Source organism: Giraffa tippelskirchi, chromosome 8 (assembly GCF_054371585.1).
Source record: "Giraffa tippelskirchi isolate mGirTip1 chromosome 8, T2T-mGirTip1v1.2.pri, whole genome shotgun sequence".
NCBI lineage: Eukaryota > Metazoa > Chordata > Mammalia > Artiodactyla > Giraffidae > Giraffa > Giraffa tippelskirchi.
The window spans coordinates 140045707-140070086 of NC_137282.1; the positions used below are offsets into that span (position 1 = coordinate 140045707).

Consider the following 24380-nt stretch of genomic DNA (forward strand, 5'->3'; position numbering starts at 1 on the left):
TTCTTTCAAACATGCTCATGGAAAGCAGGACAAAATGCTGAGATTATCTGCTCAGAATTTGCTTTAAAAGAGCCCAGGCAGCACTCATTTATTTTTGAGAAAATATATGATTAACCATAGCTAACTATGAATTCAGATGCTGTGCATTAGACCAGCTCCTCAAAGTTTGAGAGCATTTAATATTATATATCGCTGCCATTTGGGCTAAATTGTTTTTTTAATGTACACAATATTACAAATTTAATTTGAGCTGTTTGAATCAGTCTGTAAAAAAGATTTGATTATACCTGAGTGTTCTGGCCCCGGCTTTTCCGTATCTCAGTAATCTTGGCGGTAATTGGCTGATTAGGCGTCTCACACTCCATCTTTGCCTCAGTTTCCATGGTAATGGTACAGGAGCTATTATAGATGAGAACTTCATCTCTTTCCACTTTAGGGCTGAAACGAGAGGGGAGGTTAAATGGGGTGTCATCAATCTTAATGAAATGCAATTATTTTTACTCTTATTAATCATTGCAAGCCATTAGCTTGTGGCAACTACAGGCCACCATTTGTCAAATTTTGCAAATTTCTGTAATTTTGTTTCCATTCTTTTATTGTTTATTTGTTTTCCCTTTATCTGCACACCCTGCAATGAAAATGCACATGGTAAATATCTTTCACTGAGGCCTCTCTCTTTTCCAGATCTATCAGGAACATTTAGCAAAAGCTTCTCCAAGCCCAACCGAACAAGCAATACACAGATAATACCTTCAGTTCCAAAAATAGAAGCAAATGTTGGGGGAAAAAATTTTTTTTTTCTTTACCCCTTCCCTCTTCCTGTTCTTACACTCTGTTTGGGGAGTGAATTGCTGAATCCCCCCAGGGCAGATGGAGAAATTGGAAAATCCACACAACTGGCTAACTGGTCCCTAATTCCAACTGTGAAAAAATGAGCTCATTTAGGCTTTCAATTCCCTCTCCCCAGCTGATGGCAATGAGTCTCTGTTGCTAACAGTGGAACATTAACTTAGTAAATTAATTAAACTTACTTAACAGCCCAGACTAAGGAGATTCGATATATGTGCCAGTTATACTACCAGCCACTTGCTTTAAAAGTCCTCTTGCTTTAAGGAGAGAAACCAGAGTGGATTCAAAATGAAAAACAGAAGTGTAGCATTACAGAAAGTCTACAAATATGTGGTCCAGAGGAAACGAAAGTGTGGAGTTTGCAGGGTATGGCCCCCAACAGGTGTGATATTTGCTCAAGAATAATCCTGGCTTTAGGCATTGTTGCAACTAGCTCCTAGATGATTAGTTATAATAATGCATGATGTTTTACGCTTTTTAACAATTTCATATGTATGATCTCATTTCAGCCAGTAAAGTAGGTAGAAATGTAAAAAAGGTGTAACCCAAAGAGACCTGAGGATTTGCATAAAATCAAACAGGAAAAGTATGACAGCTCCAAGATGAGGCTCCAGGGGTCCCAACTCCTAGAGCAGTACTCCCAAGTTTTGAGATGGAGCATCACGGCCAAGATGGCCAATCCCATGGGAAGACCAGGATTGGTGATGAAAAGGGCAAAAGGTCACTGCTTGAGAAACTATCACGTCAAACTAGATTTTTTTCAAATCAATGTCAAAAATGGTTTCTCCCACACTTTGTTAGAAGTAATGAGCAGGATAACTATTATACCTACTTAATCTCCTCGTCTTCAGGCTAGAATATTCTCAGCTCCATATACACCCAAGACATGACTCCCATACCCACTATCTTCTGGGCCTACTGTACAGTGTCAATATTTTGACATTTTGCAGCCCAGTTTGGCTGACCTTTGAGGCTGTGGTCTCCCCTTACCACCATGGCGCTTAATACTGTATTCGTTTTGTAGCCCCCCAAGCTTAAATTGGAGAAGGAAATGGCAACTCACTCCAGTACTCTTGCCTGGAGAATTCCATGGACAGAGGAGTCTGGCGGGCTATAGTCCACAGGGTCGCAGAGTCAGACACAACTAAGCGACTAACTTTCACTGTCACTTTCAAGCTTAAATTAAGATGACAGTGAACTTGAAGTCTCAGAACCACGACAATTTTCTGAGGAGCATTAGCATGCAGAGGTGAGGATTGGAAGCTGACCAGCTAGATTCAAATCCCTAAACAGATCCCTACCATCCATCTGACATTGTGAAAACATGACTCTCTAAGCTTTGGTTTATAAAGCATGTTTATAAAATTAAATTACTAATCATAAAGAATGTGTTTTCAAGAGGTATTGGGGCAGAAACCAACACAATATTGTAAAGCAATTACCCTCCAATTAAAATTGAATATATTTAAATAAAATAAGGTATTGGGGGATGGAGCAAAATGAAGCCAAGAAACAGATCTGTACAGAATCTGGCACTTGGAAGTGGCTGATAAAGTCAGCTCTTGTTAGTTTTGGGTGGTAGGGATGACGGTGGTATTATTGCTGAAATGTCAATGTGGGAATTTACATTCATTGTTGTTCCAGGTCATCTCACTGATGTGGACCCAATGCTCAGATACATTCGGAATCTGAGCCTGTAACATAGCTACACATCCATTTAGCTGAGCCATCATCCAGAGGGTAGACAAAGCCACAGCATTTGCTCCTGGAGTGTTGGTTGCACTCATAGATTCAGTAAAGAAAAAAAAAAGCAATTTAACTTCTAAATTAAAATGTGATGTAATGTTTAGATACCTATGGAAATATGAGGAAGTAGAATGCAAAATTTACCTTCCAAGTGAAACAACTGACTTCAAAGCAACTCTATGTTTGTGCCAGGGCACTTCGGGCTTTGCAGCGAGACCCTTTCTTTTGCTTCTGGAGGTGGGAGTAGAAGAGTGGGTAGAATAGTTTAATAGAATAGTAGTTTCACCGCTGCCATCGTAAATCTCTTATAATGTCACCAGAAAGGAAACGAACTTGGTTTCCCACACCATCTTGTTCCTTGCAAACTGGCTGCCAGATTGTTACTTCCATTTCTGAAGGCTCACAAGCCATCTGATTAATAATTCATTCTGGAATTTTGTCAGGGATAACACAATCCTAGCTTTCTACATTTCCAGAATCCCCCTTGTTTTGCTTTTTAGGCAAGGGAAAGGATATCTGCTGTCACCTCTCCCTGTTCAGTGCTCCCCTCTCACGTTCATTTCCAGCTATGGATCTTCACTCGTATGAGCAGGTTTTTGGCACTCACTACAGGATGATCGAGTCCATTAAATCTATTTGTCACTTCCACTGTATAATCATAAGGGATTTGATTTAGGTCATACCTGAATGGTCTAGTGGTTTTCCCTACTTTCTTCAAATTAAGTCTGAATTTGGCAATAAGGAGTTCATGATCTGAGCCACAGTCAGCTCCCGGTCTTGTTTTTGCTGACTGTATAGAGCTTCTCCATCTTTGGCTGCAAAGAATATAATCAATCTGATTTCGGGGTTGACCATCTGGTGATGTCCATGTGTAGAGTCTTCTCTTGTGTTGTTGGAAGAGGGTGTTTGCTACGACCAGTGCGTTCTCTTGGCAAAACTCTATTAGCCTTTGCCCTGCTTCATTCTGTACTCCAAGGCCAAATTTGCCTGTTACGCCAGGTGTTTCTTCCAGATGTTCAAGCTGGTTTTAGAAAAGGCAGAGGAACCAGAGATCAAATTGCCAACATCTGCTGGATCATCGAAAAAGCAAGAGAGTTCCAGAAAAACATCTATTTCTGCTTTATGGACTATGCCAAAAGCGTTTGACTGTGTGGATCACAATAAACTGTGGAAAATTCTGAAAGAGAGGGGAATACCAGACCACCTGACCTGTCTCTTGAGAAACCTGTATGCAGGTCAGGAAGCAACAGTTAGAACTGGACATGGAACAACAGACTGGTTCCAAATAGGAAAAGGAGTCTGTCAAGGCTGTATATTGTCACCCTGCTTATTTAACTTTTATGCAGAGTACATCATGAGAAACGCTGGGCTGGAAGAAACACAAGCTGGAATCAAGATTGCCGGGAGAAATATCAATAACCTCAGATATGCAGGTGACACCACCCTTATGGCAGAAAGTGAAGAACTAAAGAGCCTCTTGATGAAAGTGAAAGAGAAGAGTAAAAAAGTTGGCTCAAAGCTCAATGTTCAGAAAACTAAGATCATGGCATCTGGACCCATCACTTCATAGGAAATAGATGGCGAAACAGTGGAAACAGTGTCAGACTTTATTTTGGGGGACTCCAAAATCACTGCTGATGGTGATTGTAGCCATGAAATTAAAAGATGCTTACTCCTTGGAAGGAAGGTTATGACCAACCTAGATAGCATATTTAAAAGCAGAGACATTACTTTTCCAACAAAAGTCCATCTAGTCAAGGCTATGGTTTTTCCAGTGGTCATGTATGGATGTGAGAGTTGGACGGTGAAGAAAGCTGAGCACCGAAGAATAGATGCTTTTCAACTGTGGTGTTGGAGAAGACTCTTGAGAGTCCCTTGGACTGCAAGAAGATCCAACCAGTCCATCCTAAAGGAGATCAGTCCTGGGTGTTCATTGGAAGGACTGATGTTGAAGCTGAAACTCCAATACTTTGGCCACCTGATGTGAAGAGTTGACTCATTGGAAAAGACCCTAATGCTGGGAAGGATTGGGGGCAGGAGGAGAAGGGGATGACAGAGGATGAGATGGTTGGATGGCATCACTGACTCGATGGACATGGGTTTGGATAGACTCCGGGAGTTGGTGATGGGCAGGGAGGCCTGGTGGGCTGCGATTCATGGGGTCACAAAGAGTCGGACACGACTGAGCGACTGAACTGAACTGAACTGAACTGAACTGATAGGATGATCTCGGATACTGAGGGAAGAAGCAACCAACTTCCTTTACAACCTTTCTTGGTCATGCGCTTCCACCTCTTAATGAGCCTTCTTCTACCCTTTTTAGTTTCTTCAACAGCAAATGTCAGAGTAAAATGGGGTAAATTGTCCTGCTCTCCTTCCATCTGCCTGTAGCAATGCCCTCCAGTTCACAGTGGATTGTTCCATCTCACTACTGACTCCAGAAGCATGATATGTATCACCTGCCATCGGAAGGTCACTCCGGCTGACAGAGTCCTAGACCAACTAAACAAAGCCTGTTCCTTCAGCAAGTCCTCCAATAGCTGGTCCCCCAGTAAGAGGTCCTGCTGGTATCTGTCAATGTTGTAGCAAGGATTGCTGTGGCTTTCCAGGCCATTCCAGGAGGAGACAGCCTGCTCCCCACAGTCACAGACACATGACAGAAGAAGCAGATATCATGTTGGGGCCACTGATCTTCCTGAGAAAGACCAGTGATCGTGGTGTGGAAGGGCCTACCTCCTCCTCACCTCTGTGAAGTCGGGCATGGGCCTGCCCACCATAGGACCCCTGGCTCTGCCTCCCATCCTCCTGGGTCTCCAGGCTGCTTCCCACTCTGTGTGCCTGAATGTGCTTCCCAATAAAAGAATAAAGTGTAAAATATCATGTTCTTCTTGCTCTAAAAGAGTTAAAACCCCTTTCTGCTCCTTAGACTTTTTCACAACTTTTAGCTCATTATTTCTTTTCTCTTTTCCTTTCTGATTATCTGACTAGAATATTTTTCATTAAAAAGCCATCACCAAGATGAGCAGAGACACCAGGATATCAACAACAGACTAACATTTGCAAAATTTCAAAGTTTCTTAATAATTACTATGTCATGTTTTCTTCCACATTCATCCTATGAATTAAGGCATGCAACTGGCTAGATTTAAATATAGACATATGCATATGTAGATAAGTACACAGGTAGATTATATAGTGGGCATGCATATACACATGCACACAAATATTTATTTTGACAGAATGTGGAAGGAATATTTGTTCCACATGGTGGTAAAGAGTTCTAAAACCGAAGTTTCCTGAGTCCTGACCTATTTCTCTTTCAGTTGGTCTGATCAGACCCAAAGGAACCCGAAGGTAAGCAGGTAATCTCCTTGTACTCGCTCTCTAGGGGAGGCAATAAAAACACATGCTGTCATTCTGTCTCCCTCACTTAGCCTGAAATTGCTTCTTCTGTCCCATCTCCTGGACCTGCACAGCCCAGCCAAGCCTCCTGCTGCTGATGCTGACAATATAGCGTCATGCTAAGTACACTGTTAGTCAGAAGCCTTCGGTTCTAGCCCTGATACCACCAAGGCTTGACAGTATCATTTTTAGAAAGATACTTAGTCTGTTCTTATAATATAATTCAAACTCCTTACTACGGCCTTCAAGGTCTTCATGCCTCCCCGAGCTCATCTTGAGTCACTTTACTTTCTTCCTACCCTATTCCTGCCCTTCTGACCTCTAACAGTTCATGAAACTTGGTGGGTCACTTGTACTTGCTGCACCCACTGTCTTACTCTCCATAATGACACTTGTCTTTAGCTCAGCTTAAGGAGACACCTCTTCAGAGAAGTCTCCTCTGAGCCAATCCAGTGATCCCACACCTGGGCATATATCTGGAAAAAACTGTAATTCTAAAAGATACATGCTGTCCAATGTTCACTGAAGCACTATTTACAATAGCCAAGACATGGAAACAAACTCAACATCCATCAACAAATGAGTAGATAAAGAAGATGTGGTACATACGTACAATGGAATATTACTTGGCCATAAAAAATAATGAAATAATGCCATTTGCAACAACTTAAATGGACCTAGAAATTATCATAGTAAGTGAAGTAAGCCAAAAGACATCTATCATAATCATATTGCTTGTATGTGGAATCTAAAAACAAATGATACGAATGAACTTATTGACAAAACAGAAATAGACCCACAGACATAGAAAACGAACTTACTATTACCAAAGGGGAAAGAGGGATAGGGAGAGACAAATCAGTTTAGGATTAACATATACACACAACTATATACAAAATAGATGACCAACAAGGACCTCCTGTATAGCACAGGGAACTCTACTCAATATCTTATAATAATCTAAAAGAGAAAAGTATCTGAAAAGAATATATTATATACATGAATCACTTTGCTGTATACCTGAAAGTAATACAATATTGTGAATGAAATATACTTCAATTTTAAAAATACTAAAAAAAAATAGCCTTTACTGTTTTCTATCACTCTATAACCTTTATCACAACACATGACCACCTTGTTTATTGTCTAGCCCCCTCCTGACCCTTAAAGGTAGGCACTTTACATCCTATTCACCATTGAATCACCAGCTTCTGATATAGTAACTAGGACATAATAAACATTTGATAAATATTGGATGGATGGATGGATGGATGGGTAGATGGACAAATTGGGCATATTTTTGCCAAAGATATGAATATCTGTCTTTGCCAAATGACGTCAAGTGGTATATAGTGGTAGTGGCTGGCAGAGGAGTAAACCACTTGATGAAATGGATCCCTTGTAAAGATCCTGGAAAACAGCTCCCTGGGTTCACAAGCAGAATCTTAAGAGGAATGAGGTAAGCCATTTAGCACATGATTTTCCTAACTTCCCTTGTACAATTTATAATGTGTTTTCTGATTAAGAAATTAGTACACATTCACTGAAAAAATTACATAAAAACTCAATGATGAAAGCAAATATGATCAGTCCTTCAGCCCCATAGGGATAAGCACCCTCAGTGTTTTGGAATACTTCCTTCTAGTCTTTTCCCAAATACTTGTCATATGTGCCTACAGACACAGGTACTAGAAACACTGTCAGGATTACATTGATGCAATATTTTATTACCTGCATATTTCACTCATCAATATATTATAAGCATTTCTCTGTTTGGTTAAATATTATCCATCATGATTTTTCAAGGTTTCTTAGTATAAACACTTACTTCATTTCAGCTTTTTGTTGTTGTTGTTATTATAACTAAAACTTCAAAGACTATAGTTTTTCATAAATATTACATATTTCTAACTGGTTTCTTAAAAGCCTGAAAGTGAAATTGCTGAATTAGAGTATGAAGAATTATAAGGTTATTAGTGCATTATCCCATGGATGGAGGAGCCTGGGGTCGCTAAGAGTCGGACATGACTGAGCGACTTCACTTTCACTTTTCACTTTCATGCATTGGAGAAGGAAATGGCAACCCACTCCAGTGTTCTTGCCTGGAGAATCCCAGGGACAGGGGAGCCTGGTGGGCTGCCATCTATGGGGTCACACAGAGTTGGACATGACTGAAGCGACTTAGCTGTTCCCCTCAGCCACCTTCTAGAGAGAAGAGCATAGAAGAATTCCAAAGAATAGCTTAGGGACCGAAATAAAGTTGTTGAATTCCGGGGAGCCAGGACCAGCTGACATTCACTTGTTGGTGCCCAGCGTCAGCGTGCTGAGATCCAGTCTACCCTGAGCACCACCTGCAGCCCCATTTCCTATGAGCCCTAAGCAAGTTTTTCCCTGCTAGTCCAGATAACAACCTCAAGGAGGCCCTTTCTTCCTCTCACTAAATCCAAACTCCTGGCGGCAAATTCACTCTAAACACGGACTGTCCCAGGACATCAGAAAGTCCAGCTGCTGTAAAAAAGGCTGGTTCTTGCTTTTCCTCTGGGTAGTCGGTCTTAGTTTTATTTTTTAATGAGGAAATAGGCCTTCATTAAATAATTGGATGTAACCACTCTTGATAAGAAATACAGAAGGACACTGGGCCACATTCAGCATTAAAACATCACACTTCATAAGACAGGAGCTGCTCGTGAAAATGAAGTCCATCTACAGCAACCGACATGGCCACACTTTTTTAAAATTTGTTTAGAAAAGGTGATTTTTACTTGGAAAATTGTGGTATTTGTTGTTTAAGTTCAAAAAAAAAAATCCTTATAAGCTTATAACTTCTAAATCCGAGATCTACAGTCCTGCCTATGCACCCCCACTTCTTTTGAATAAACATTGTACAATCTGCTGGATTTCTCTACGACTTTTTCCTCATACTTGTGAATCTGTTTGGAAAGAAAAGAAAAAGGAGAGGGGAAAAGAGCCTTCTGTTTTTCATAATGTCTAATCTTTTTCCCCATTGGCATTCACCAGATGTTGCTTTGGATCGGAAGATAAATATTAAAATCTAAGCAAGAACAAAGCGGGCTGTTTACTGGGCAGATTTTTCAGATGTTCTCTTGAACACTTGAAAAGACAGGAGATGCTTTGATATGCAGGCTGGCTGGAATCCACAATGGAACAGTCCCTCTGACAACAGCATTGGCCCTAGGGCCATGTCCACCCAACATGGAGTTCCTGATGATTCCATCAATCCACTGGCCACGCATTTGTGTGCAAGTCAGGGAGGGAGAGGACTGAGTTACCTGATGAAGAGGCCTGAGAACGATGGAAGGATAGATTCTGTCCAATGATCTCGTGCCAAGAGGCATCGGGAACTTTCTTCACAGATGTAGAAGTAAGGCCATGATTCCAGCGGGCTCTCTGTCCCCACAGTGATGATCAAATCACAGTGCACATAACTGCAGCTGGAGGTCTCGCAGTCCTCCTCCTCAAGCCTCAGGTCACACAGGGAAGCTAAGGACACTGCAGGAAACAGTCACTGCTGGTTTAGCTGATAACCACAGAAAGAACTGAAGGCTTCATATTGTTTCATCAACCAAGCCCATGTGCTGTCCTTTGACCAATAGGAAAATAAACTTACTCATTTACTCTTCTTAAAAATCAGTAAACAAACATCATATATTAATGAATATGTGGAATCTTGAAAAATGATACAGATGAACCTATTAGCAGGGAAGGAATAGAGACACAGACGTAGAGAATGGACATAATGGACATAATGGACATGTGGAGGTGGGTGGGGGAGGGGAGGGTGGGTTGAACTGAGAGGTTAGGATTGACATATATACACTACCATGTGCAAAATAGACAGCTAGTGAGAACCTGCTGTATGACACAGGGAGCTCAGTTCTGTGCTCTGTAATAACATAGATAGATGGGATGGGAAGGAGGGGCAGTGGGACGGAGGTTCAAGACGGAGGGGATATACATACACATATAGCTGATTCCCAGGTGGCACTAGCAGTAAAGAACCCACCTGCCAACGCAAGAGACATAAGAGACGCAGTAGTAGGTTCTATGACTGTGTTCCTAAAGAATTATAGCAGTTAAAATGTCTGGAAAGTAAGACTCTCACATGGACAGAGGAAACGTGAAAACTTTCCAGTTAGTAAGCCCTAGGGTAAATAAAAACAGGCTTAACACCTATAAAATGATGAACTCATTATGGGTGATTAGGTGGATGCAAATTGAAAAGGTGGATTATGAAAAATGCCCAGCACTGGGGATCAGAATCCATGAATTTTACTCAATTTTACTCAAGGTTCTGCCACGAAATAGCTGTGGTTTTTGAACCTCACAGAAAAAATCAGTTTCCATGAAGAAGTCATATCGTATAATTCAAGATATAAATGCAGGAAACCAAAAGATCAAATATCTTGCTGATTTTAAACAAATACAGTGTTAAACTGACAAGGTGCTGTAACAACCTATCATATGAAAAAGTAAAATTCTTCTTTCATTAGAAGTACAATTTGAGGGAAAAGTAAAGATGCGTGCGTGCGTGCTCAGTCTCTCCAGTCGTGTCAGACTCTTTGCAACCCTATGGACTGTAATCCGCCAGGCTCCTCTGACCATGAGATTCTCCAGTCAAGAATTCTGGAGTGGGTTGCCATGCCCTCTGCCAGGGGATCTTCCCAATCCAGGGATCGAACACAGATCTCCTGCCATCTCCTGCATCACAGGCAGATTCTTTACTGCTAAGCCACTGGAGAAGCCCAAAAGTAAAGATGAATGACCCCAAAGCAGCAAAAGGACTTTTTAAAAAGCTTCACCTTTTAAAAAAAATTTATTGAAGTATAGTTGATTTACAATACTATATTAGTTTCAAGGATACAGCATAGTGATTCCGTATTTCTACAGAGTCTCAGAAGAGAAATACCAAAATGTTTACTGATATAGCAGTTCCCAAGGTTGTGCATTTCTAACAAACTCCCAGGTGCTGCTACTGTTGCTGCTCCAGTAATAATAATTTTTTCAATAATCCTTCCATAATAATATAATTCTCAGTAATAATACCATTGAGAAGCATTGTGTTAGAAGAACTGAAATTGTTCAGCTTTCCCAAGGGCTTCCAACTGATTAACGTGAAAAAAATAGAGTGAGGAGCATTAGGTAAAAAGACAGATTTCTCTGGAAAGGGTAACTGTGAAAACTTGAAGGGGTTACTGCTGTGAAAGTGCCTGCTAAAAAAATCTTTTAAAGTATAACAGATTCTTAACTAACTTGATTCTATACAGTCCTTTCTGAAGGTAGGGGAATTATTAGTAGTTTTTAGCAATTTCTGAGATACATCCCTCTGACAATTTGATGTCCATTATAGACCTACTTCTTGGGGGAAAAAATACATAATCATAGTCTCAAAATATTTTATTCAATTTCAGAGATTCATAGAATCCCCAACTTCCATCTTGGATCTTAAGTAAGAAACCAGTGTAGCAGGATTTCACAAGTTCCTCCGCATCTTTAGACACAGTTCTTAAAAGTCTTTTAAAAGACTTATTTTTTAATGAAAAAGGAAAAGTCAAATTATCCATTTCCCTGGAACAAATGAGCAGACCTTGCACAATCAATGAGTGTCTGCTGACACCTAGTGGTACGAGTAAGAGTCACAGCTTCTCACTCATGTTTTCCTCTTAAAAATCAAGGAATTTTGAAGTCTTTTTATCAATTTAACCAAATCTCATTAAATATAATAATTTATTTTATTCTCCTCCTATGAGTTATGAAACTCCCAATAAAACACAACTTCTCTAACACTGACCTCATGGTTTTTAAGTTTGTACTTCTGGTTGAAACTGGTTGTCCTGGAACAACAGCAAGGGGTTGACTGATTTAAACAGTGTATATGTGAAAACCGCACCTTCCCCGGAAAAATAAACTGTAGCAGCATTTTTTAAATATTAGGACCTAGAAATGGTTGGTTTTATGTTTCCCTGGTGAATCGGAGGGTAAAGAATGCTCCAGCAATGTAGGAGACCCAGGTTTGATCCCTGGTTGGGGAAGATCCCCTGGAGAAGGGAGTGGCTACCCACTCCGGTATTCTTGTCTGGTGAATCCTATAGACAGAGGAGGCTAGCAGGCTACAGTCCATGGGGTGGCAATGAGTGGAACACATCTGAGCAACTAACATTTTATGTTTCCACCATTTCCCAATTGCCTTATTTATTCTTTCATCAAACATTGATTTTGCACATCCCCTAAGCCAGGACAGTTCTATGCATAGGAGTGAGAGCAGAGAAACAGATATATTAACTTAAATTTTCTACCATATCCTAAATTTCCTACTGCAGAATCTTAAGTAGAATAATACTCTCTTCTATAATGTTCTGCTTATATACATGATGATAATAAGACCCTCAGTTTCTGGTATTTTAAACAAGGGTTGTTTCTCCTCCCCCTCCTTTTCCCCTTCCTCTCCTTCCTCCTTCTGGTCTAAGACAATCCAATGTAAACTGCCATCACAACAGTATTATACATCATGGAATTTTTGTCCAAGCTCAGATGAAGTGATGCTTTTATCACTCTAAGTCTTTCACCCACAGTCAAGTTGCTGACATAAATTAGAAATATAACTTAAAGCATTATACAGAAAACATGAGGGCAAATGGTTTTTAAGTGCACAGGTATAAGATCTATGACTATGCAAACAAGATAATCACATGGTTTAGCTGACCCTGTAGTGATTAATGGCAATTTCATCCCTGAAACATTCTTTTTCTGAAGCTCAGTGGGTAGTTAGTATGTGTTGTGAGCTTCATGGGAAAATCAAGCCTTGCACTTTGCATTCTAACCCCCCCTCCCCCGCCACCCCACAAAGACACAGCTTCCCATGCCATATTTTACATGACAACTGCAAAGCTTAAAGGGCTTCCCAAGTGGTTCAGGGGTAAAAAAATATTCCCGCCAATGCAGGAAATGCAGGTTCAATCCCTGGGATGGGAAGATCACCTTAAGAAGGAAACAGCAGCCCATGCTAGTATTCTCTCCTGGAAAATCCCATAGACAGAGGAGCCTGGCGGGCTACAGTCCATAGGGTCGCAAAGAATTGGACATGACTTAGCGGCTAAACATCAACAAACAACTACAACAAAGCTTAAAGCAGTGAGAGATCGTGGTTATTTTACTGAGTTACGGCTTAGATAATTACCTGGACTTTACAGAATAAAAGGATAATGTCAACATTGACCCTTTTACCTATAATAAGATTCAAGACCTGAACACACTAATGTGCAAGACATTTCCAGCCAGATGATGTAATCCCTTCACTAGTATTTCCAGTAGGCAGACATTCCCAGCAGCCCCACCTCAGGAGACCAAGAGACTATTTTCTCCCTGATGCCTATGCTGCCATTGAAACTAGTATTCACAATTCAGAATCACTTTCCTCATCATCACAGAACTGCTGTCAAGAATATGTGATAAATTTTTTGCTGTTATTAATATGACAAATAAAGCTATTATGAGTCATCTTAATAGGCGGTCCTCAGTACTGACTACCATTTTACATGGGGATCAGAGAAAACTTTTTCCACAGGAACAAACAGAAAAATTGAGTCAATAGAGCATGAATTACCAAAAAAATGGAGTTAACCAAAGGATGCCAATTTCACATCTACTCTTTATAAAACAAATATGGTGTTTTTACTGACCATCGAGGGGCAGAACCAAGCAGCTGAAGGCCGACACCGTCGCGTTAGCCAAGACTTGGCAGGGAGCACCACACACGGCAGCTGAGATGTTCCCTGGAGAAAATCCTGCTCCGAACACATGCACGAGCCTCCCGCCTAGGCAGCCTTTAAAGACAAAATGAGGAGTTTACCATCACAGAGGCAAATCTCTCTTTTTTCACTCAAAATTCAAGCCCATGCTTTCTCGCTGCCCACCCTCTTTCCATGCCCACCAGAGTCTACATAATTGGCCTGAGATCTCCGATTTTCTGTTTCCTCTCACTAAGCTCTGAGCTCTGGAGGCCAGAGCCCTTGTTCTGTCAAAACCCAGTCATACTCAACAACCTATGAAAAGTGTCATGATTCTTATGTATGAAAATAATGCTTGTTTATAGTTTACAAACTTTTTATACAGTAGAGTACAAAATGAAAGTAAAACTTCCCTTACCTACTTATCTCACTCCCCAGAAAAAGACATGTCTAGTTTCTTGAATCTTTTAGGATTTTCTAAAGCATATAGACTATTTTACTACAAACTGATCATTCTATACATAGCATTCTACGACTTGTTTTTTAATTAGAAATGCAGCATAAACATCTTTCCAAGTCTATATATATATATATATATATATATAGAGAGAGAGAGAGAGAGAGAGAGAGATCCAGCTCTTAGACACTTAGAATTCCATTATACGATTATGCCCTAATTTATTGAGCAATTTTCCTGTTGATTGATGAAAGTAAAAGTGAAAGTCACTCAGTCATGTCCAACTCTTTGCAACCCGATGGACTATACAGTCCATGAAATTCTTCAGTCCAGAATACTGGAGTGGGTAGCCTTTCCCTTCACCAGGGGATCTTCCCAACCCAGAGATTGAACCCAGGTCTCCGACATTGCCAGCTGAGCCACCAGGGAAGCCCAAGAATACTGAAGTGGGTGGCCTATCCCTTCTCCAGGGGATCTTTGCAACTCAGGAATCAAACCTGGGTCTCCTGCACTGCAGGCGGATTCTTTACCTACTGAGCTATCAGGAATAGTTCCATGATTTCTCCCCTTTTGCTGCAATTAAAAATGCTGCAATGAACTATATACTTATATGAATAAAAATGATGCAAAGCCTTAGACAGGGAATTACTAGGTCAACAGAAAAGTAAATTTTTAGTTTGGAGGGATATGGCCAAATTTCTCTCCAAAATAATGTTGCCCTGGTTTACACACCAACCTGTCATGTAGGAGGTACGATCCAATGGGTAAAATCAAGACAGTATGTTTTGCTTCAGTACGAGAACCAATAAAGGAAAATGCCAGTTGAAATCTCTAGTCCATGCTGAGATTCCAGCTTCTCCCACCTTCATGTCAAGTCTAGGTGGTACTTACACAGCCACCTGACCAAGTTTTTGCCTGGGTACATTCTTATCCCTGCTCTCCTGCCTAAAAATCATGGATTCTTAGAGAGTTGAAAGCGGAACTAGGGAGGAAAAACCAGCCCCATCCTTTTATCAAATAAGAATGCTGAGGCTTAAAAACATTACCCAGCTAAGATAGTGACAGACTTAGAAACAAGCCCCAGTCCCTATAGTAGCTCACCCAGCAGAGGTCGGACTCATTTGTTCCAAAAAATGGATTGGTACTTCATCAGTCTAAGATCTTGCTTCATGACTTCTTCTAAACTTTCTGTATCACAATCACATTTGAACTATCTTAAGTATGTTTATGTGCTAAGTCACTTCAGTTGTGTCCGACTCTTTACCACCCCATGGACTGTAACCCACCAGGCTCCTCTGTCCATGGGGTTCTCCAGGCAACAATACTGGAGTGGGTTGCCATGCCTCCTCCAGGGTATCTTCCCCACCCAGGGATGGAATCCACATCTCTTATGTCTCCTGCATTGGCAGGTGGGTTCTTTACCTCTAGTGCCACCTGGGAAGCCCCATCTTAGGTGTAGGAAGACATTAAGGGAACAGAAACCCAAACCTTCACTGTAAGAAAAGGCAAAGCACACTGCAGTATATCTAAAAGGAAAGAAAGTTCAACCAGTGCATTTGTACTGCACAATTGGCCTGTTATTGATGGAGTATGAATTCATCTGTGAAATAGTACAAAATGATAAAAATTAATCATATTTAATACGTTTAAAACAATTCAAATTGGCAAATAGGTCTAAAAACAGATGAAGGCATTTATGCTCTACTTAAATGATCAAATTATGAGCTCTTACAAATGGTATTATTTAATTTAAAACACAAATTAAAGCAGGTTAATCCATCAAATTAAAAGACAATCAAACACTTAGAGAATATTCACAATCTCCTCAATAAAAAAAAAAAAAATGCCTCATAAATGGAGCATGACAAAGTTTTAGGAGGCAGCTGAGACTGTAAGAGGCCAACCGGCTTCTCTCTTCTTCTGTCGTTCAGACTGATGCTGATTTCCTACCTTGTAGAGTGGTGAGAGGAGCTATTAATCCACTTACGTAAAGAAAGCTCTCTGCCTCATCTGTCTGACTTACCAAAGTTCTCGGTCACTGCTGTAATGGTAACTCTGGAAGTGAACACCAGGAAGGACGAGGCCCACCCTCTCACGAGGTCGTAACCTCTGACTTGGTACTCCCCGGCCGGAAGGGATGGGACCACACAGTGGAGAAGGGTATGGTTGCCAGAGACACCCACACAGGGGGACATCCCAACAAAAATGTCTACGTTTGCAGCTCCTGAGATCCGGGCTACTGAAAAGGTTAAGACGTCATCAGTCTGAGAAACAGAGAGCAATTCGGGAGTGAAGGCACTGCTGAAACCAATGACACCTATCTGATAGGAAAGTCCATCTACCTCTATGTCCAGGGCAACAGAGCCATTCCCTGTAGGAACAGCACACTGGATGAGCTCAGAGCTGAGGCTCACAGTCAGGCAGGCCTGCTGGCCAATGTAGACTAACGTGGAGTTCAGTCCCTTCAGGGCTGTGCCCTCCAAGGTCAAGAGGCTTCCGCCATGGAGGCTGAAATTCTTGGGGAAATAATGAAACACTTGAGGCAAAACATGGAAGTATCTGGAAAAGTTACCAGAACAGGCATACCCGTATCTTGTATGAAAAACAGATAGGTAGTGAGGTCCAGGGGACAAGTCACTTATCCAGCACGCCACATGGCTTCCGTTATGGAAAGTCACAGTGCAAGCAAGACGATCATCCACAAACACCACTGGCTCATCAGCCGTGATACCTAACCTCTGACCCTTAATCAGCACTGTGGTCAGAGACCCACTGATGTTTGTGGTCCAAGCATCCATGATAGGAGTTGTCTCTTCACACAAGAAAAGAGTGCAATTCCCCTGACATGTGCTGGGCAGTCCATTCACCAGGACAGTGACATTCAGGGTGAAGGAAGCACCAGGCAAGGGGTCACCCACGGGGGTAATCCGGCAGAGGACCGTCTGGTCCCCAAAACTCAAAATCACACAAGTGAAGGGACCCGAGAGGTCAACCTCCACTGATCCCCTGCTGGAGTGGAGAGCCAAGCCCCTCACTGTGAGAACAGTCCCTCCACAAGCGGACCCACGTGTTGGGTAAATGGCGGTTATCTGAGGCGTCACCACACACTGCTGGGGCACCGCAGACATGTCAGCAAACCCCATCTGCCTCTGGTGTACTTGGAGAGGATACAGGCCGGCCTCCAAAGTGTCAAGAGGAAAAGCGCACCCAGCCAGGCTCAAGTTGCTCCCAGGAGACGGGGTGAGATCACAGCTCAAGTTACCCAGAAGGACCACTGAGTCGGAGAGATTCTGTCCCTCCACATGGAGCCTCAGGCTGTGATTCGTGACTTCTCCTCGCATGGCAGTGACCACTGGTGTTGCTGCCACTTTATACGTGAAGGTGAAGCCCTTCCCCACCAGGCGAGGCGAAGGTCGGTGGGGGAAGGGCTTGCTGCCAGCCCAGACCTCCACAGGGACTGGGGCGCTCAGTGGCAGGGGGGCTGGCGGCGGGGTCTCACACCAGACGTTGGTCTCTGTTGAGTTCACAATGTCACAGGACCGATTGCCCACCATCACCCAAAGCAAAGCTCGGTCCCTGCTGAACCCTCTTCCTGAGATGCTGAGGATGGTTCCACCTGAAGCACAAATATTGAGAAAAAAACCTGAGAAGCTGGTATTTCAGAACTAGGAACTCACAGCAGCTGTGTGAGCCCCAGCACGACTAAGTGAAACGGGGGTAAGTGTTAGTGAAATTCTTTCGCCTCACCCCACCACCGTTAAATGAATGACCATTTGGGCAGGAGTCAGATGGGCTGAAATTCACATGGCAGTAAAACAACACAAATTATTCTATAAGAAGAATGTTTATAAAATTTAAAACAAAATATATTTTGAAGTATATTTATAGACCTTAGACAACTTCGACACTAATGAAAAATCAAATTTCTTGAAGTGCTCTCGTCATCTGCTGTATTAGCGTACATGCTACTCTATTATTCTATATATTACTATGTAGAAAGAGTATATGTATAATACATATATACATATATACAACATATACATTAATAAAAAATCAAATTCTCTAGTCTTATCATCTGTTGTATTAACTGCTCTAATATCCCATATTTTTCTCTATATTATTACAGAGTATATGTATATTGTTCTACATATGACCAAACTAGACAGCATATTAAAAAGCAGAGACATTACTTTGCCAACAAAGGTCTGTCTAGCCAAAGCTATGGTTTTGTCAGTAGTCATGCATGCATGTGAGAACTGGACCATAAAGAAAGCCGAGCACTAAAGAATTGATGCTTTTGAACTGTGGTGTTGGAGAAGACTCGAGAGTCCCTTGGACTGCAAGGAGATCAAAACACTCAATCCTAAAGGAAATCAGTCCTGAATATTCATTGGAAGGACTGATGCTGAAGCTGAAGCTCCAATACTTTGGCCACCTGATGTGAAGAACTGACTCACTGGAAAAGATCCTGATGCTGGGAAAGATTGAAGGAACGGGGAGAAGGGGAAGACAGAGGATGAGATGGTTGGATAGCATCACCGACTCGATGGACATGAGTTTGAGCAAGCTCTGGGAGTTGGTGATGGACAGGGAAGCCTGGTGTGCTGCAGTTCATGGGGTCGCAGAGTTGGACACAACTGAGCAACTGAACTGAACTGAATTGAATTGATATTCAACTTACACAGTGATGAGAAATTAAATTTGTTGAATTCTTCTATTTATCTTCTATATTAGTCTATATAATGTTTCAGTAATCCATATATTGTGTGGTCATATGTGTATCTGTATGTGACATATCGAGAGCCACTGAAACACTGAAACATGCTTGTGATTTTGCTGCTATAGTCGTATTGTCTCACTTTCTAGTTGAGGGCCAATCAAACCCTATCTACAGGACAGGGATGGGAGCCACATACCCCTTATCATCACCAAATCAGTGGTAAAGTAAAGCAGCTTTAAAAAGGATTATACTATGTTCAAAAAGGATAATGTACCTACTATAGAACACAGGGAACACTTCAACACTCTGTAACGGCCTACATGGAAAAAAGAACCTAAAAAAGAGTGGATATATGTACATATATTCACTTTACTGTATACCTGAAACTAACACAACATTGTAAATCAACTATACTTCAATAAGAAAATTCTAATGAATAATGTGCTATTTCATACACTGTCATAATGATTATCACACGCAAATATATAGCTTTCATTTTTTTTTCTGAAGATGAATAGTTTTTATTTCTCTATTTGTCCGGTCCTGACATCTCCCATATTGGCATTTGTGTTTCTTTTTTTTTCATTAGTGAAGTATAGTTGCTTTACATTGTTGTGTTAGTTTCTGCTGAACGACAAAGTGAATCAGCTATTCGTATAAATATATCCCCTCTCTCTTGGACCTCCCTTCCACCCTCTCCTTCCCATCCATCTCCTGACTCTGTCTGGTCCTTCATTCACATCCCAGAGCAAGTAAAGACATCAGAGACTCATGTCTCCTCTCCTTGCATAAGCAGTTATCGATATGGCTAATGCAGGAAGCTCTTCCCTTGTTTTCTGTTTTTTTTTTTTTTCAATTGGACTATAGTTGATCTACAATATCATGCTCATTTCTGGTGTACAGCAAAGTGATTTAGTGATATGTACTCAAGATGTGCCACTTTTTAGATATTTCAGCCTCCTTCCATTAAAAAAAAAAAAAGAAAAGAAAACCAGGTACATCTCTTTTTCATAAAAATTCTTTAATTTCCTGAACTCACTGGGCTAAAGAATCCTGAGTTTCACACTCTCCAAAGTGTACCACTCAGTTCCCAGGGCAGGGAAAAGTGCCTCTCCCTGCAGCCCCATCTCTGGTCTCACTAGTTAATTAATCCAGGAACAAAATTTGAATATCCAGGGAGTGGACTTGCAGAATAAATGAAACCAGTCAGGTCAGAGCCACTCACCCACAAGGGACCCACAGCAAGGCTGGATGCTGAAGACTTCTGTGATGTACTGGATGTGAAGATCCACCCTACAGAAAATGGGGAGATGGTCATGAAATAACTGAAAGTCAGGAGAAGAGAAAAGAAGGCACAAAACAGCAGAGATGTGTATAGTGGAGGAGAGGAAAAGAGAAAGGGGGCTGTGATGGAAAGCACATGAGACCAGCACTGCCCACCAGAGAAAGAGGGAAATGGTATGGAAGAGAAGCTGTGGGGGGCATTTTCCTGCACCGAGAGCAGGTGGGCACATCAGTCTCCCTGAGTTTAGCTACTTTCTGGAATGAAGTGAGGGAACTTTCAGAGAAATGTTGGGCAGAGGGACTTCAGGGCAAAGAAAAAAATAATGACCTAACTCAAAGCTAGAATTCTTCAACTGAGTCATTGACCATCAGGAGAGCTATAATGAATGACAGGAGTCCACCTCACCCTTGTGCGTGAATGTGGACTCCACTGATGGAGACTGAGATTCCATGGAACCCGGCAGGCAGCGGGGGGAGCACCACCTCCAGGCCCTGAGCTGCCTGCGCTTGGACCCAAGCCCTGGTGTCTCCGATGCGGACTTCAGCATCCAGATCTGTGTGGTTCACTGGCAGCACCATTTCAATGGAAAGGATCTCACCTCCTGTGTTGAAGAAAATCCATTAGCCCCTGTGAAGTGGATTAGTGCTTCAATCACATATTCAATTCTGAAACTATCCTTCTGGATTAAACACGTGGTCAGTACTGTGCATAATACTCTAATCAAGAGTTTTAATGTCAACCTAATTTTTTTTCATGAAACTTACAATTCTTTTAATGGAGCTACAGCCTATAACCTCAAGGGCACAGAAAGCAAAATTGTCAGAATGATTATACTCAAGAAGCACTAGTTCATCTCAGTATAAAAGCAAATCAAGTAGTTATGATGGTCTTCATAACCAGAAAGTAACACCTCATGACCTCTTTTCTAGCCTCCACTTCTCTGAACATGAAAATCTAAAACTCTGTCTCCAGTATGCACTGAGCCCCATAGCAATGCTATATGTGCATTCAGTTATTCACAGGGAAGCCCGGCATGCTGCGGTCCATGGGGTTGCAAAGAGTCGGACACAACTGAATGACTGAACAACAACAATTCACAATTATAGAGTCCTTTCACCTATACTATCTCATTTGACCCTCACACTGTCCTGATAACCTTATTGGGACAGTTAGCAGGACCAGCATTTTGCTTTTGAGGAAACCAAGGCTCAGAAGTCTAGGTCTCAGAGATGATTAATGGAAATGTGAGGGCCTGAACCCAGTCTTGTAAATATCTCAATGCCTTTTTAGTTTATTAGCATCTCTACTAAAATGCCATGTATACTATGAGCATTCATTGTACATGAATAAAATGAATACACTTCATTTTATCTCAAATATTTCTTGAGTATAAAAAAGAATATGCCACAGGGGCACAAAATAAGTTAAATATGGTCCCTGCCCTCAAAGAACCTTCAAAGTTAATAAAAGTAGGTGCCAAAAAAGCTTCAGAACAAGACAAGCCATAAAGAGGCAGAAATTAGGCATGGCATTGCTCAAATCAGAGCCACTGTCTGAATATCAAGAAAGGCCCTGTGGGCAAGATGGTGCCTGAAATTCAATTTGAAAGATAAATCCCAATAGGGACTTATAGAGAGTCAAGGATTTACAATTTGATTCTAAAAACTTCAGTTTTACCTAAAGCTTTGCCTTTTGTAACAATTTCTCATTTAATCACCCAGTGACTTGGAGAGAAGGAAAGAGGATGAGGTGACTTCCTGAAAGACCAGGTACATGTGGATACAGGTAAAGATCGTATGAAAAGAGGCCAAGTTAAAGATGGTTCTGTGGCTGAAGACGAAGAAAGCTAACTTCATTTCCTTCCCTGTTCCACATCCTCTTTACTTCTTCCCGTCTTCCCAAGCTCATTTCTACTGTCAGGTCTGAAGCCTCAGTGTAGTGAGTACAAAAATTTCAGGGTTGACTGAGAAGACACGATCACAAGGTGGCCATAGCACAGAATAAGATTTATACAGGTGGTGCTTTGACAGGTTCCATAGATGGGGAAATCTGCCAGCTGGAGACCTTCCAGAAGCATCAATCAGAGACTGCCACCCAGAAGAGGAGAAGGGCAAAGAACTCCTAGGAGAGAAAGAGATCAGAGAGGCAGCTTCTATGTCCCTCACATAATGAGTCACTCAGCATCCCATTGGGTAGTTTCTGGCTCAGAGAGCTTTGTAGGGTGGTAATGGCTCTCAGTCCCTTTAGGTTGATCTGGTCTATGGCTATCAGATGTTAAATGCATTTTTGTAGGGTGTGTAAAGCAGATAGGCTCTAAAAGGTTAAATAAATATGCTTATGGGCAGGGAAGGGGGCTTCTCTGGTAGCTCAGATGGTAAAGTGTCTGCCTGCAATGCGGGAGACCTGGGTTCGATCCCAGGGTCAGGAAGATCCCCTGGAGAAGGAAATGGCAACCCACTCCAATACTCTTGCATGGAAAATTCCATGGACGGAGGAGCCTGGTAGGCTCCAGGGGGTCACAAAGAGTCGGACACAACTGAGTGACTTCACTTTCTTTCTTTCTTTCTTTCTTTAAAACAACTGGGTGTGAAAGAATTTGAATTTGGCATTGGTGGAGTTTTCAGCTGATGGATCCCAGCCTGCTTAAAGGAGGAAGCCACATGAGGTCATGAGGTCAGGAAGTACAGAGGTCATCTTTGACCCATTTATTCCACATCCAGTATCTGGCAGAATGATGGTGTTCACTTCGACAAAGCATTTATTGAGTGCTTACTCCATGTTAGTTCCTGGGCTACCTATCTTATTTTTTAGTTACCTACTTTATCTCCATTTTTCCCTATTGCCATGAAAGGATTATTCCCACCTAACAACTGGAGACACTAAAAATAAAGAAAGTTAAGGGAATGGTCCAGTGGCTAAGGCTCCATGCTCCCAATGCAGGCAGCCTAGGTTTAATCCCTTCTCAGGGAACTAGATCCTGCATGCTGCAACTAAGAGTTCTCATGCCATGACAAAGATCAAAGATCCTGAGTGCCACAACTAAGAACAAATAAATAAATATCAAAAATAAACATACCATAACCTTTTTCATTTAAAAAAAAAAAAAAAGAGCAAAAAAATTTAAGTAACTTGCCCAGGGAGTGGTTAAGTTGGGATTCATTCAAATCTAGCACTGATGACAAAAACCACACTAATGGTCCCTCACATCAAACTCTTCCTCCTCCTTCCCCTGCTCCTCTTCCTCTTTCTCTGATTTCTTCTTGACTCTGTTGTCATCATCAGCATCAGCATCTTCTTGATGGAGATATGTATTAATACCCTCCAACTTTCAAAAGAGACTTTCCCAATAGGGTACCCCTCACTTGGGGTTTTATAACATGTTCTTCTTTATTCTGCCTGTAGAAAGATCTCAATGCAAGTGGAAATCCTGCAAATAATGCATCATGTTGTATATATCAATAACATGAACTCCTTGGGCTCTTGGTCAATTGTCAAGCTAATATGAGATGCCTTTGAGGCACTGATGCAATGTATTTATTCTTTTCATTATAGGTGGGAAATTTTATTAAAAGCCAAAATCACTGAAATCTGAATAGAACACAGGGCTCCCTCCTCCCTTTTCTACTTCGTTGGGAAGAATCTATACCACTAAGGAATTTTACACACTTCGGTCGCCTCAGGCAGCAAATTCTTCTTCTGCACTATCTGAGCTGAATAATATTGAGAAACTAAAGGACACCTCCCTTTATTTATGTACTCTTGAGCAATGGAAAATGAAAATAGTACCAGAAGGATGAAGTCCAGGCTGTTTCTTTGGGAAATTTGATGGTCTTGTATAATAAACCCTTAGACATGTCTGCCATAAACTCTGTCATCTGGCATCCAATTAACCAGAACACCATGTCACCTTCTACTTTTCCAAATCTATACAGACATGATAATAAATTGTCATAATTCCATCCTCTTGTATCATCTAAATCATCAAAGATTAAGGTCATTTAATGCTGTTGGAATGTTAAAGAATTCATTTTTTATATACATGTCTCTCAAGGAAGAAATTTATCAGAATATACTATTCTCTAATCATATCAAATAACTGCTATAATAGGAACTGCTGCCCCAAATGCTATTTTACAGTAAACTATAAGTGGCTGAGTGCTTGGAATCTTCAACCAG

The 24380-nt window shown here is 41.4% G+C and overlaps 1 protein-coding gene across 1 annotated transcript in view; it reads right to left on the reverse strand.

Moving 5' to 3' along the window:
• The window catches only part of PKHD1 (PKHD1 ciliary IPT domain containing fibrocystin/polyductin), a 456545-nt gene that overhangs the window by 343513 nt on the left and 88652 nt on the right, over positions 1–24380 (reverse strand). The window contains exons 35-40 of the mRNA XM_081523421.1: positions 20610–20805; positions 20145–20212; positions 16223–17815; positions 13695–13838; positions 9288–9507; positions 288–438 (exon numbers count right to left, since the gene is read on the reverse strand). Coding sequence (XP_081379547.1) covers positions 288–438; positions 9288–9507; positions 13695–13838; positions 16223–17815; positions 20145–20212; positions 20610–20805 — 2372 coding nt within the window. The remainder of the gene's footprint in view (positions 1–287; positions 439–9287; positions 9508–13694; positions 13839–16222; positions 17816–20144; positions 20213–20609; positions 20806–24380) is intronic.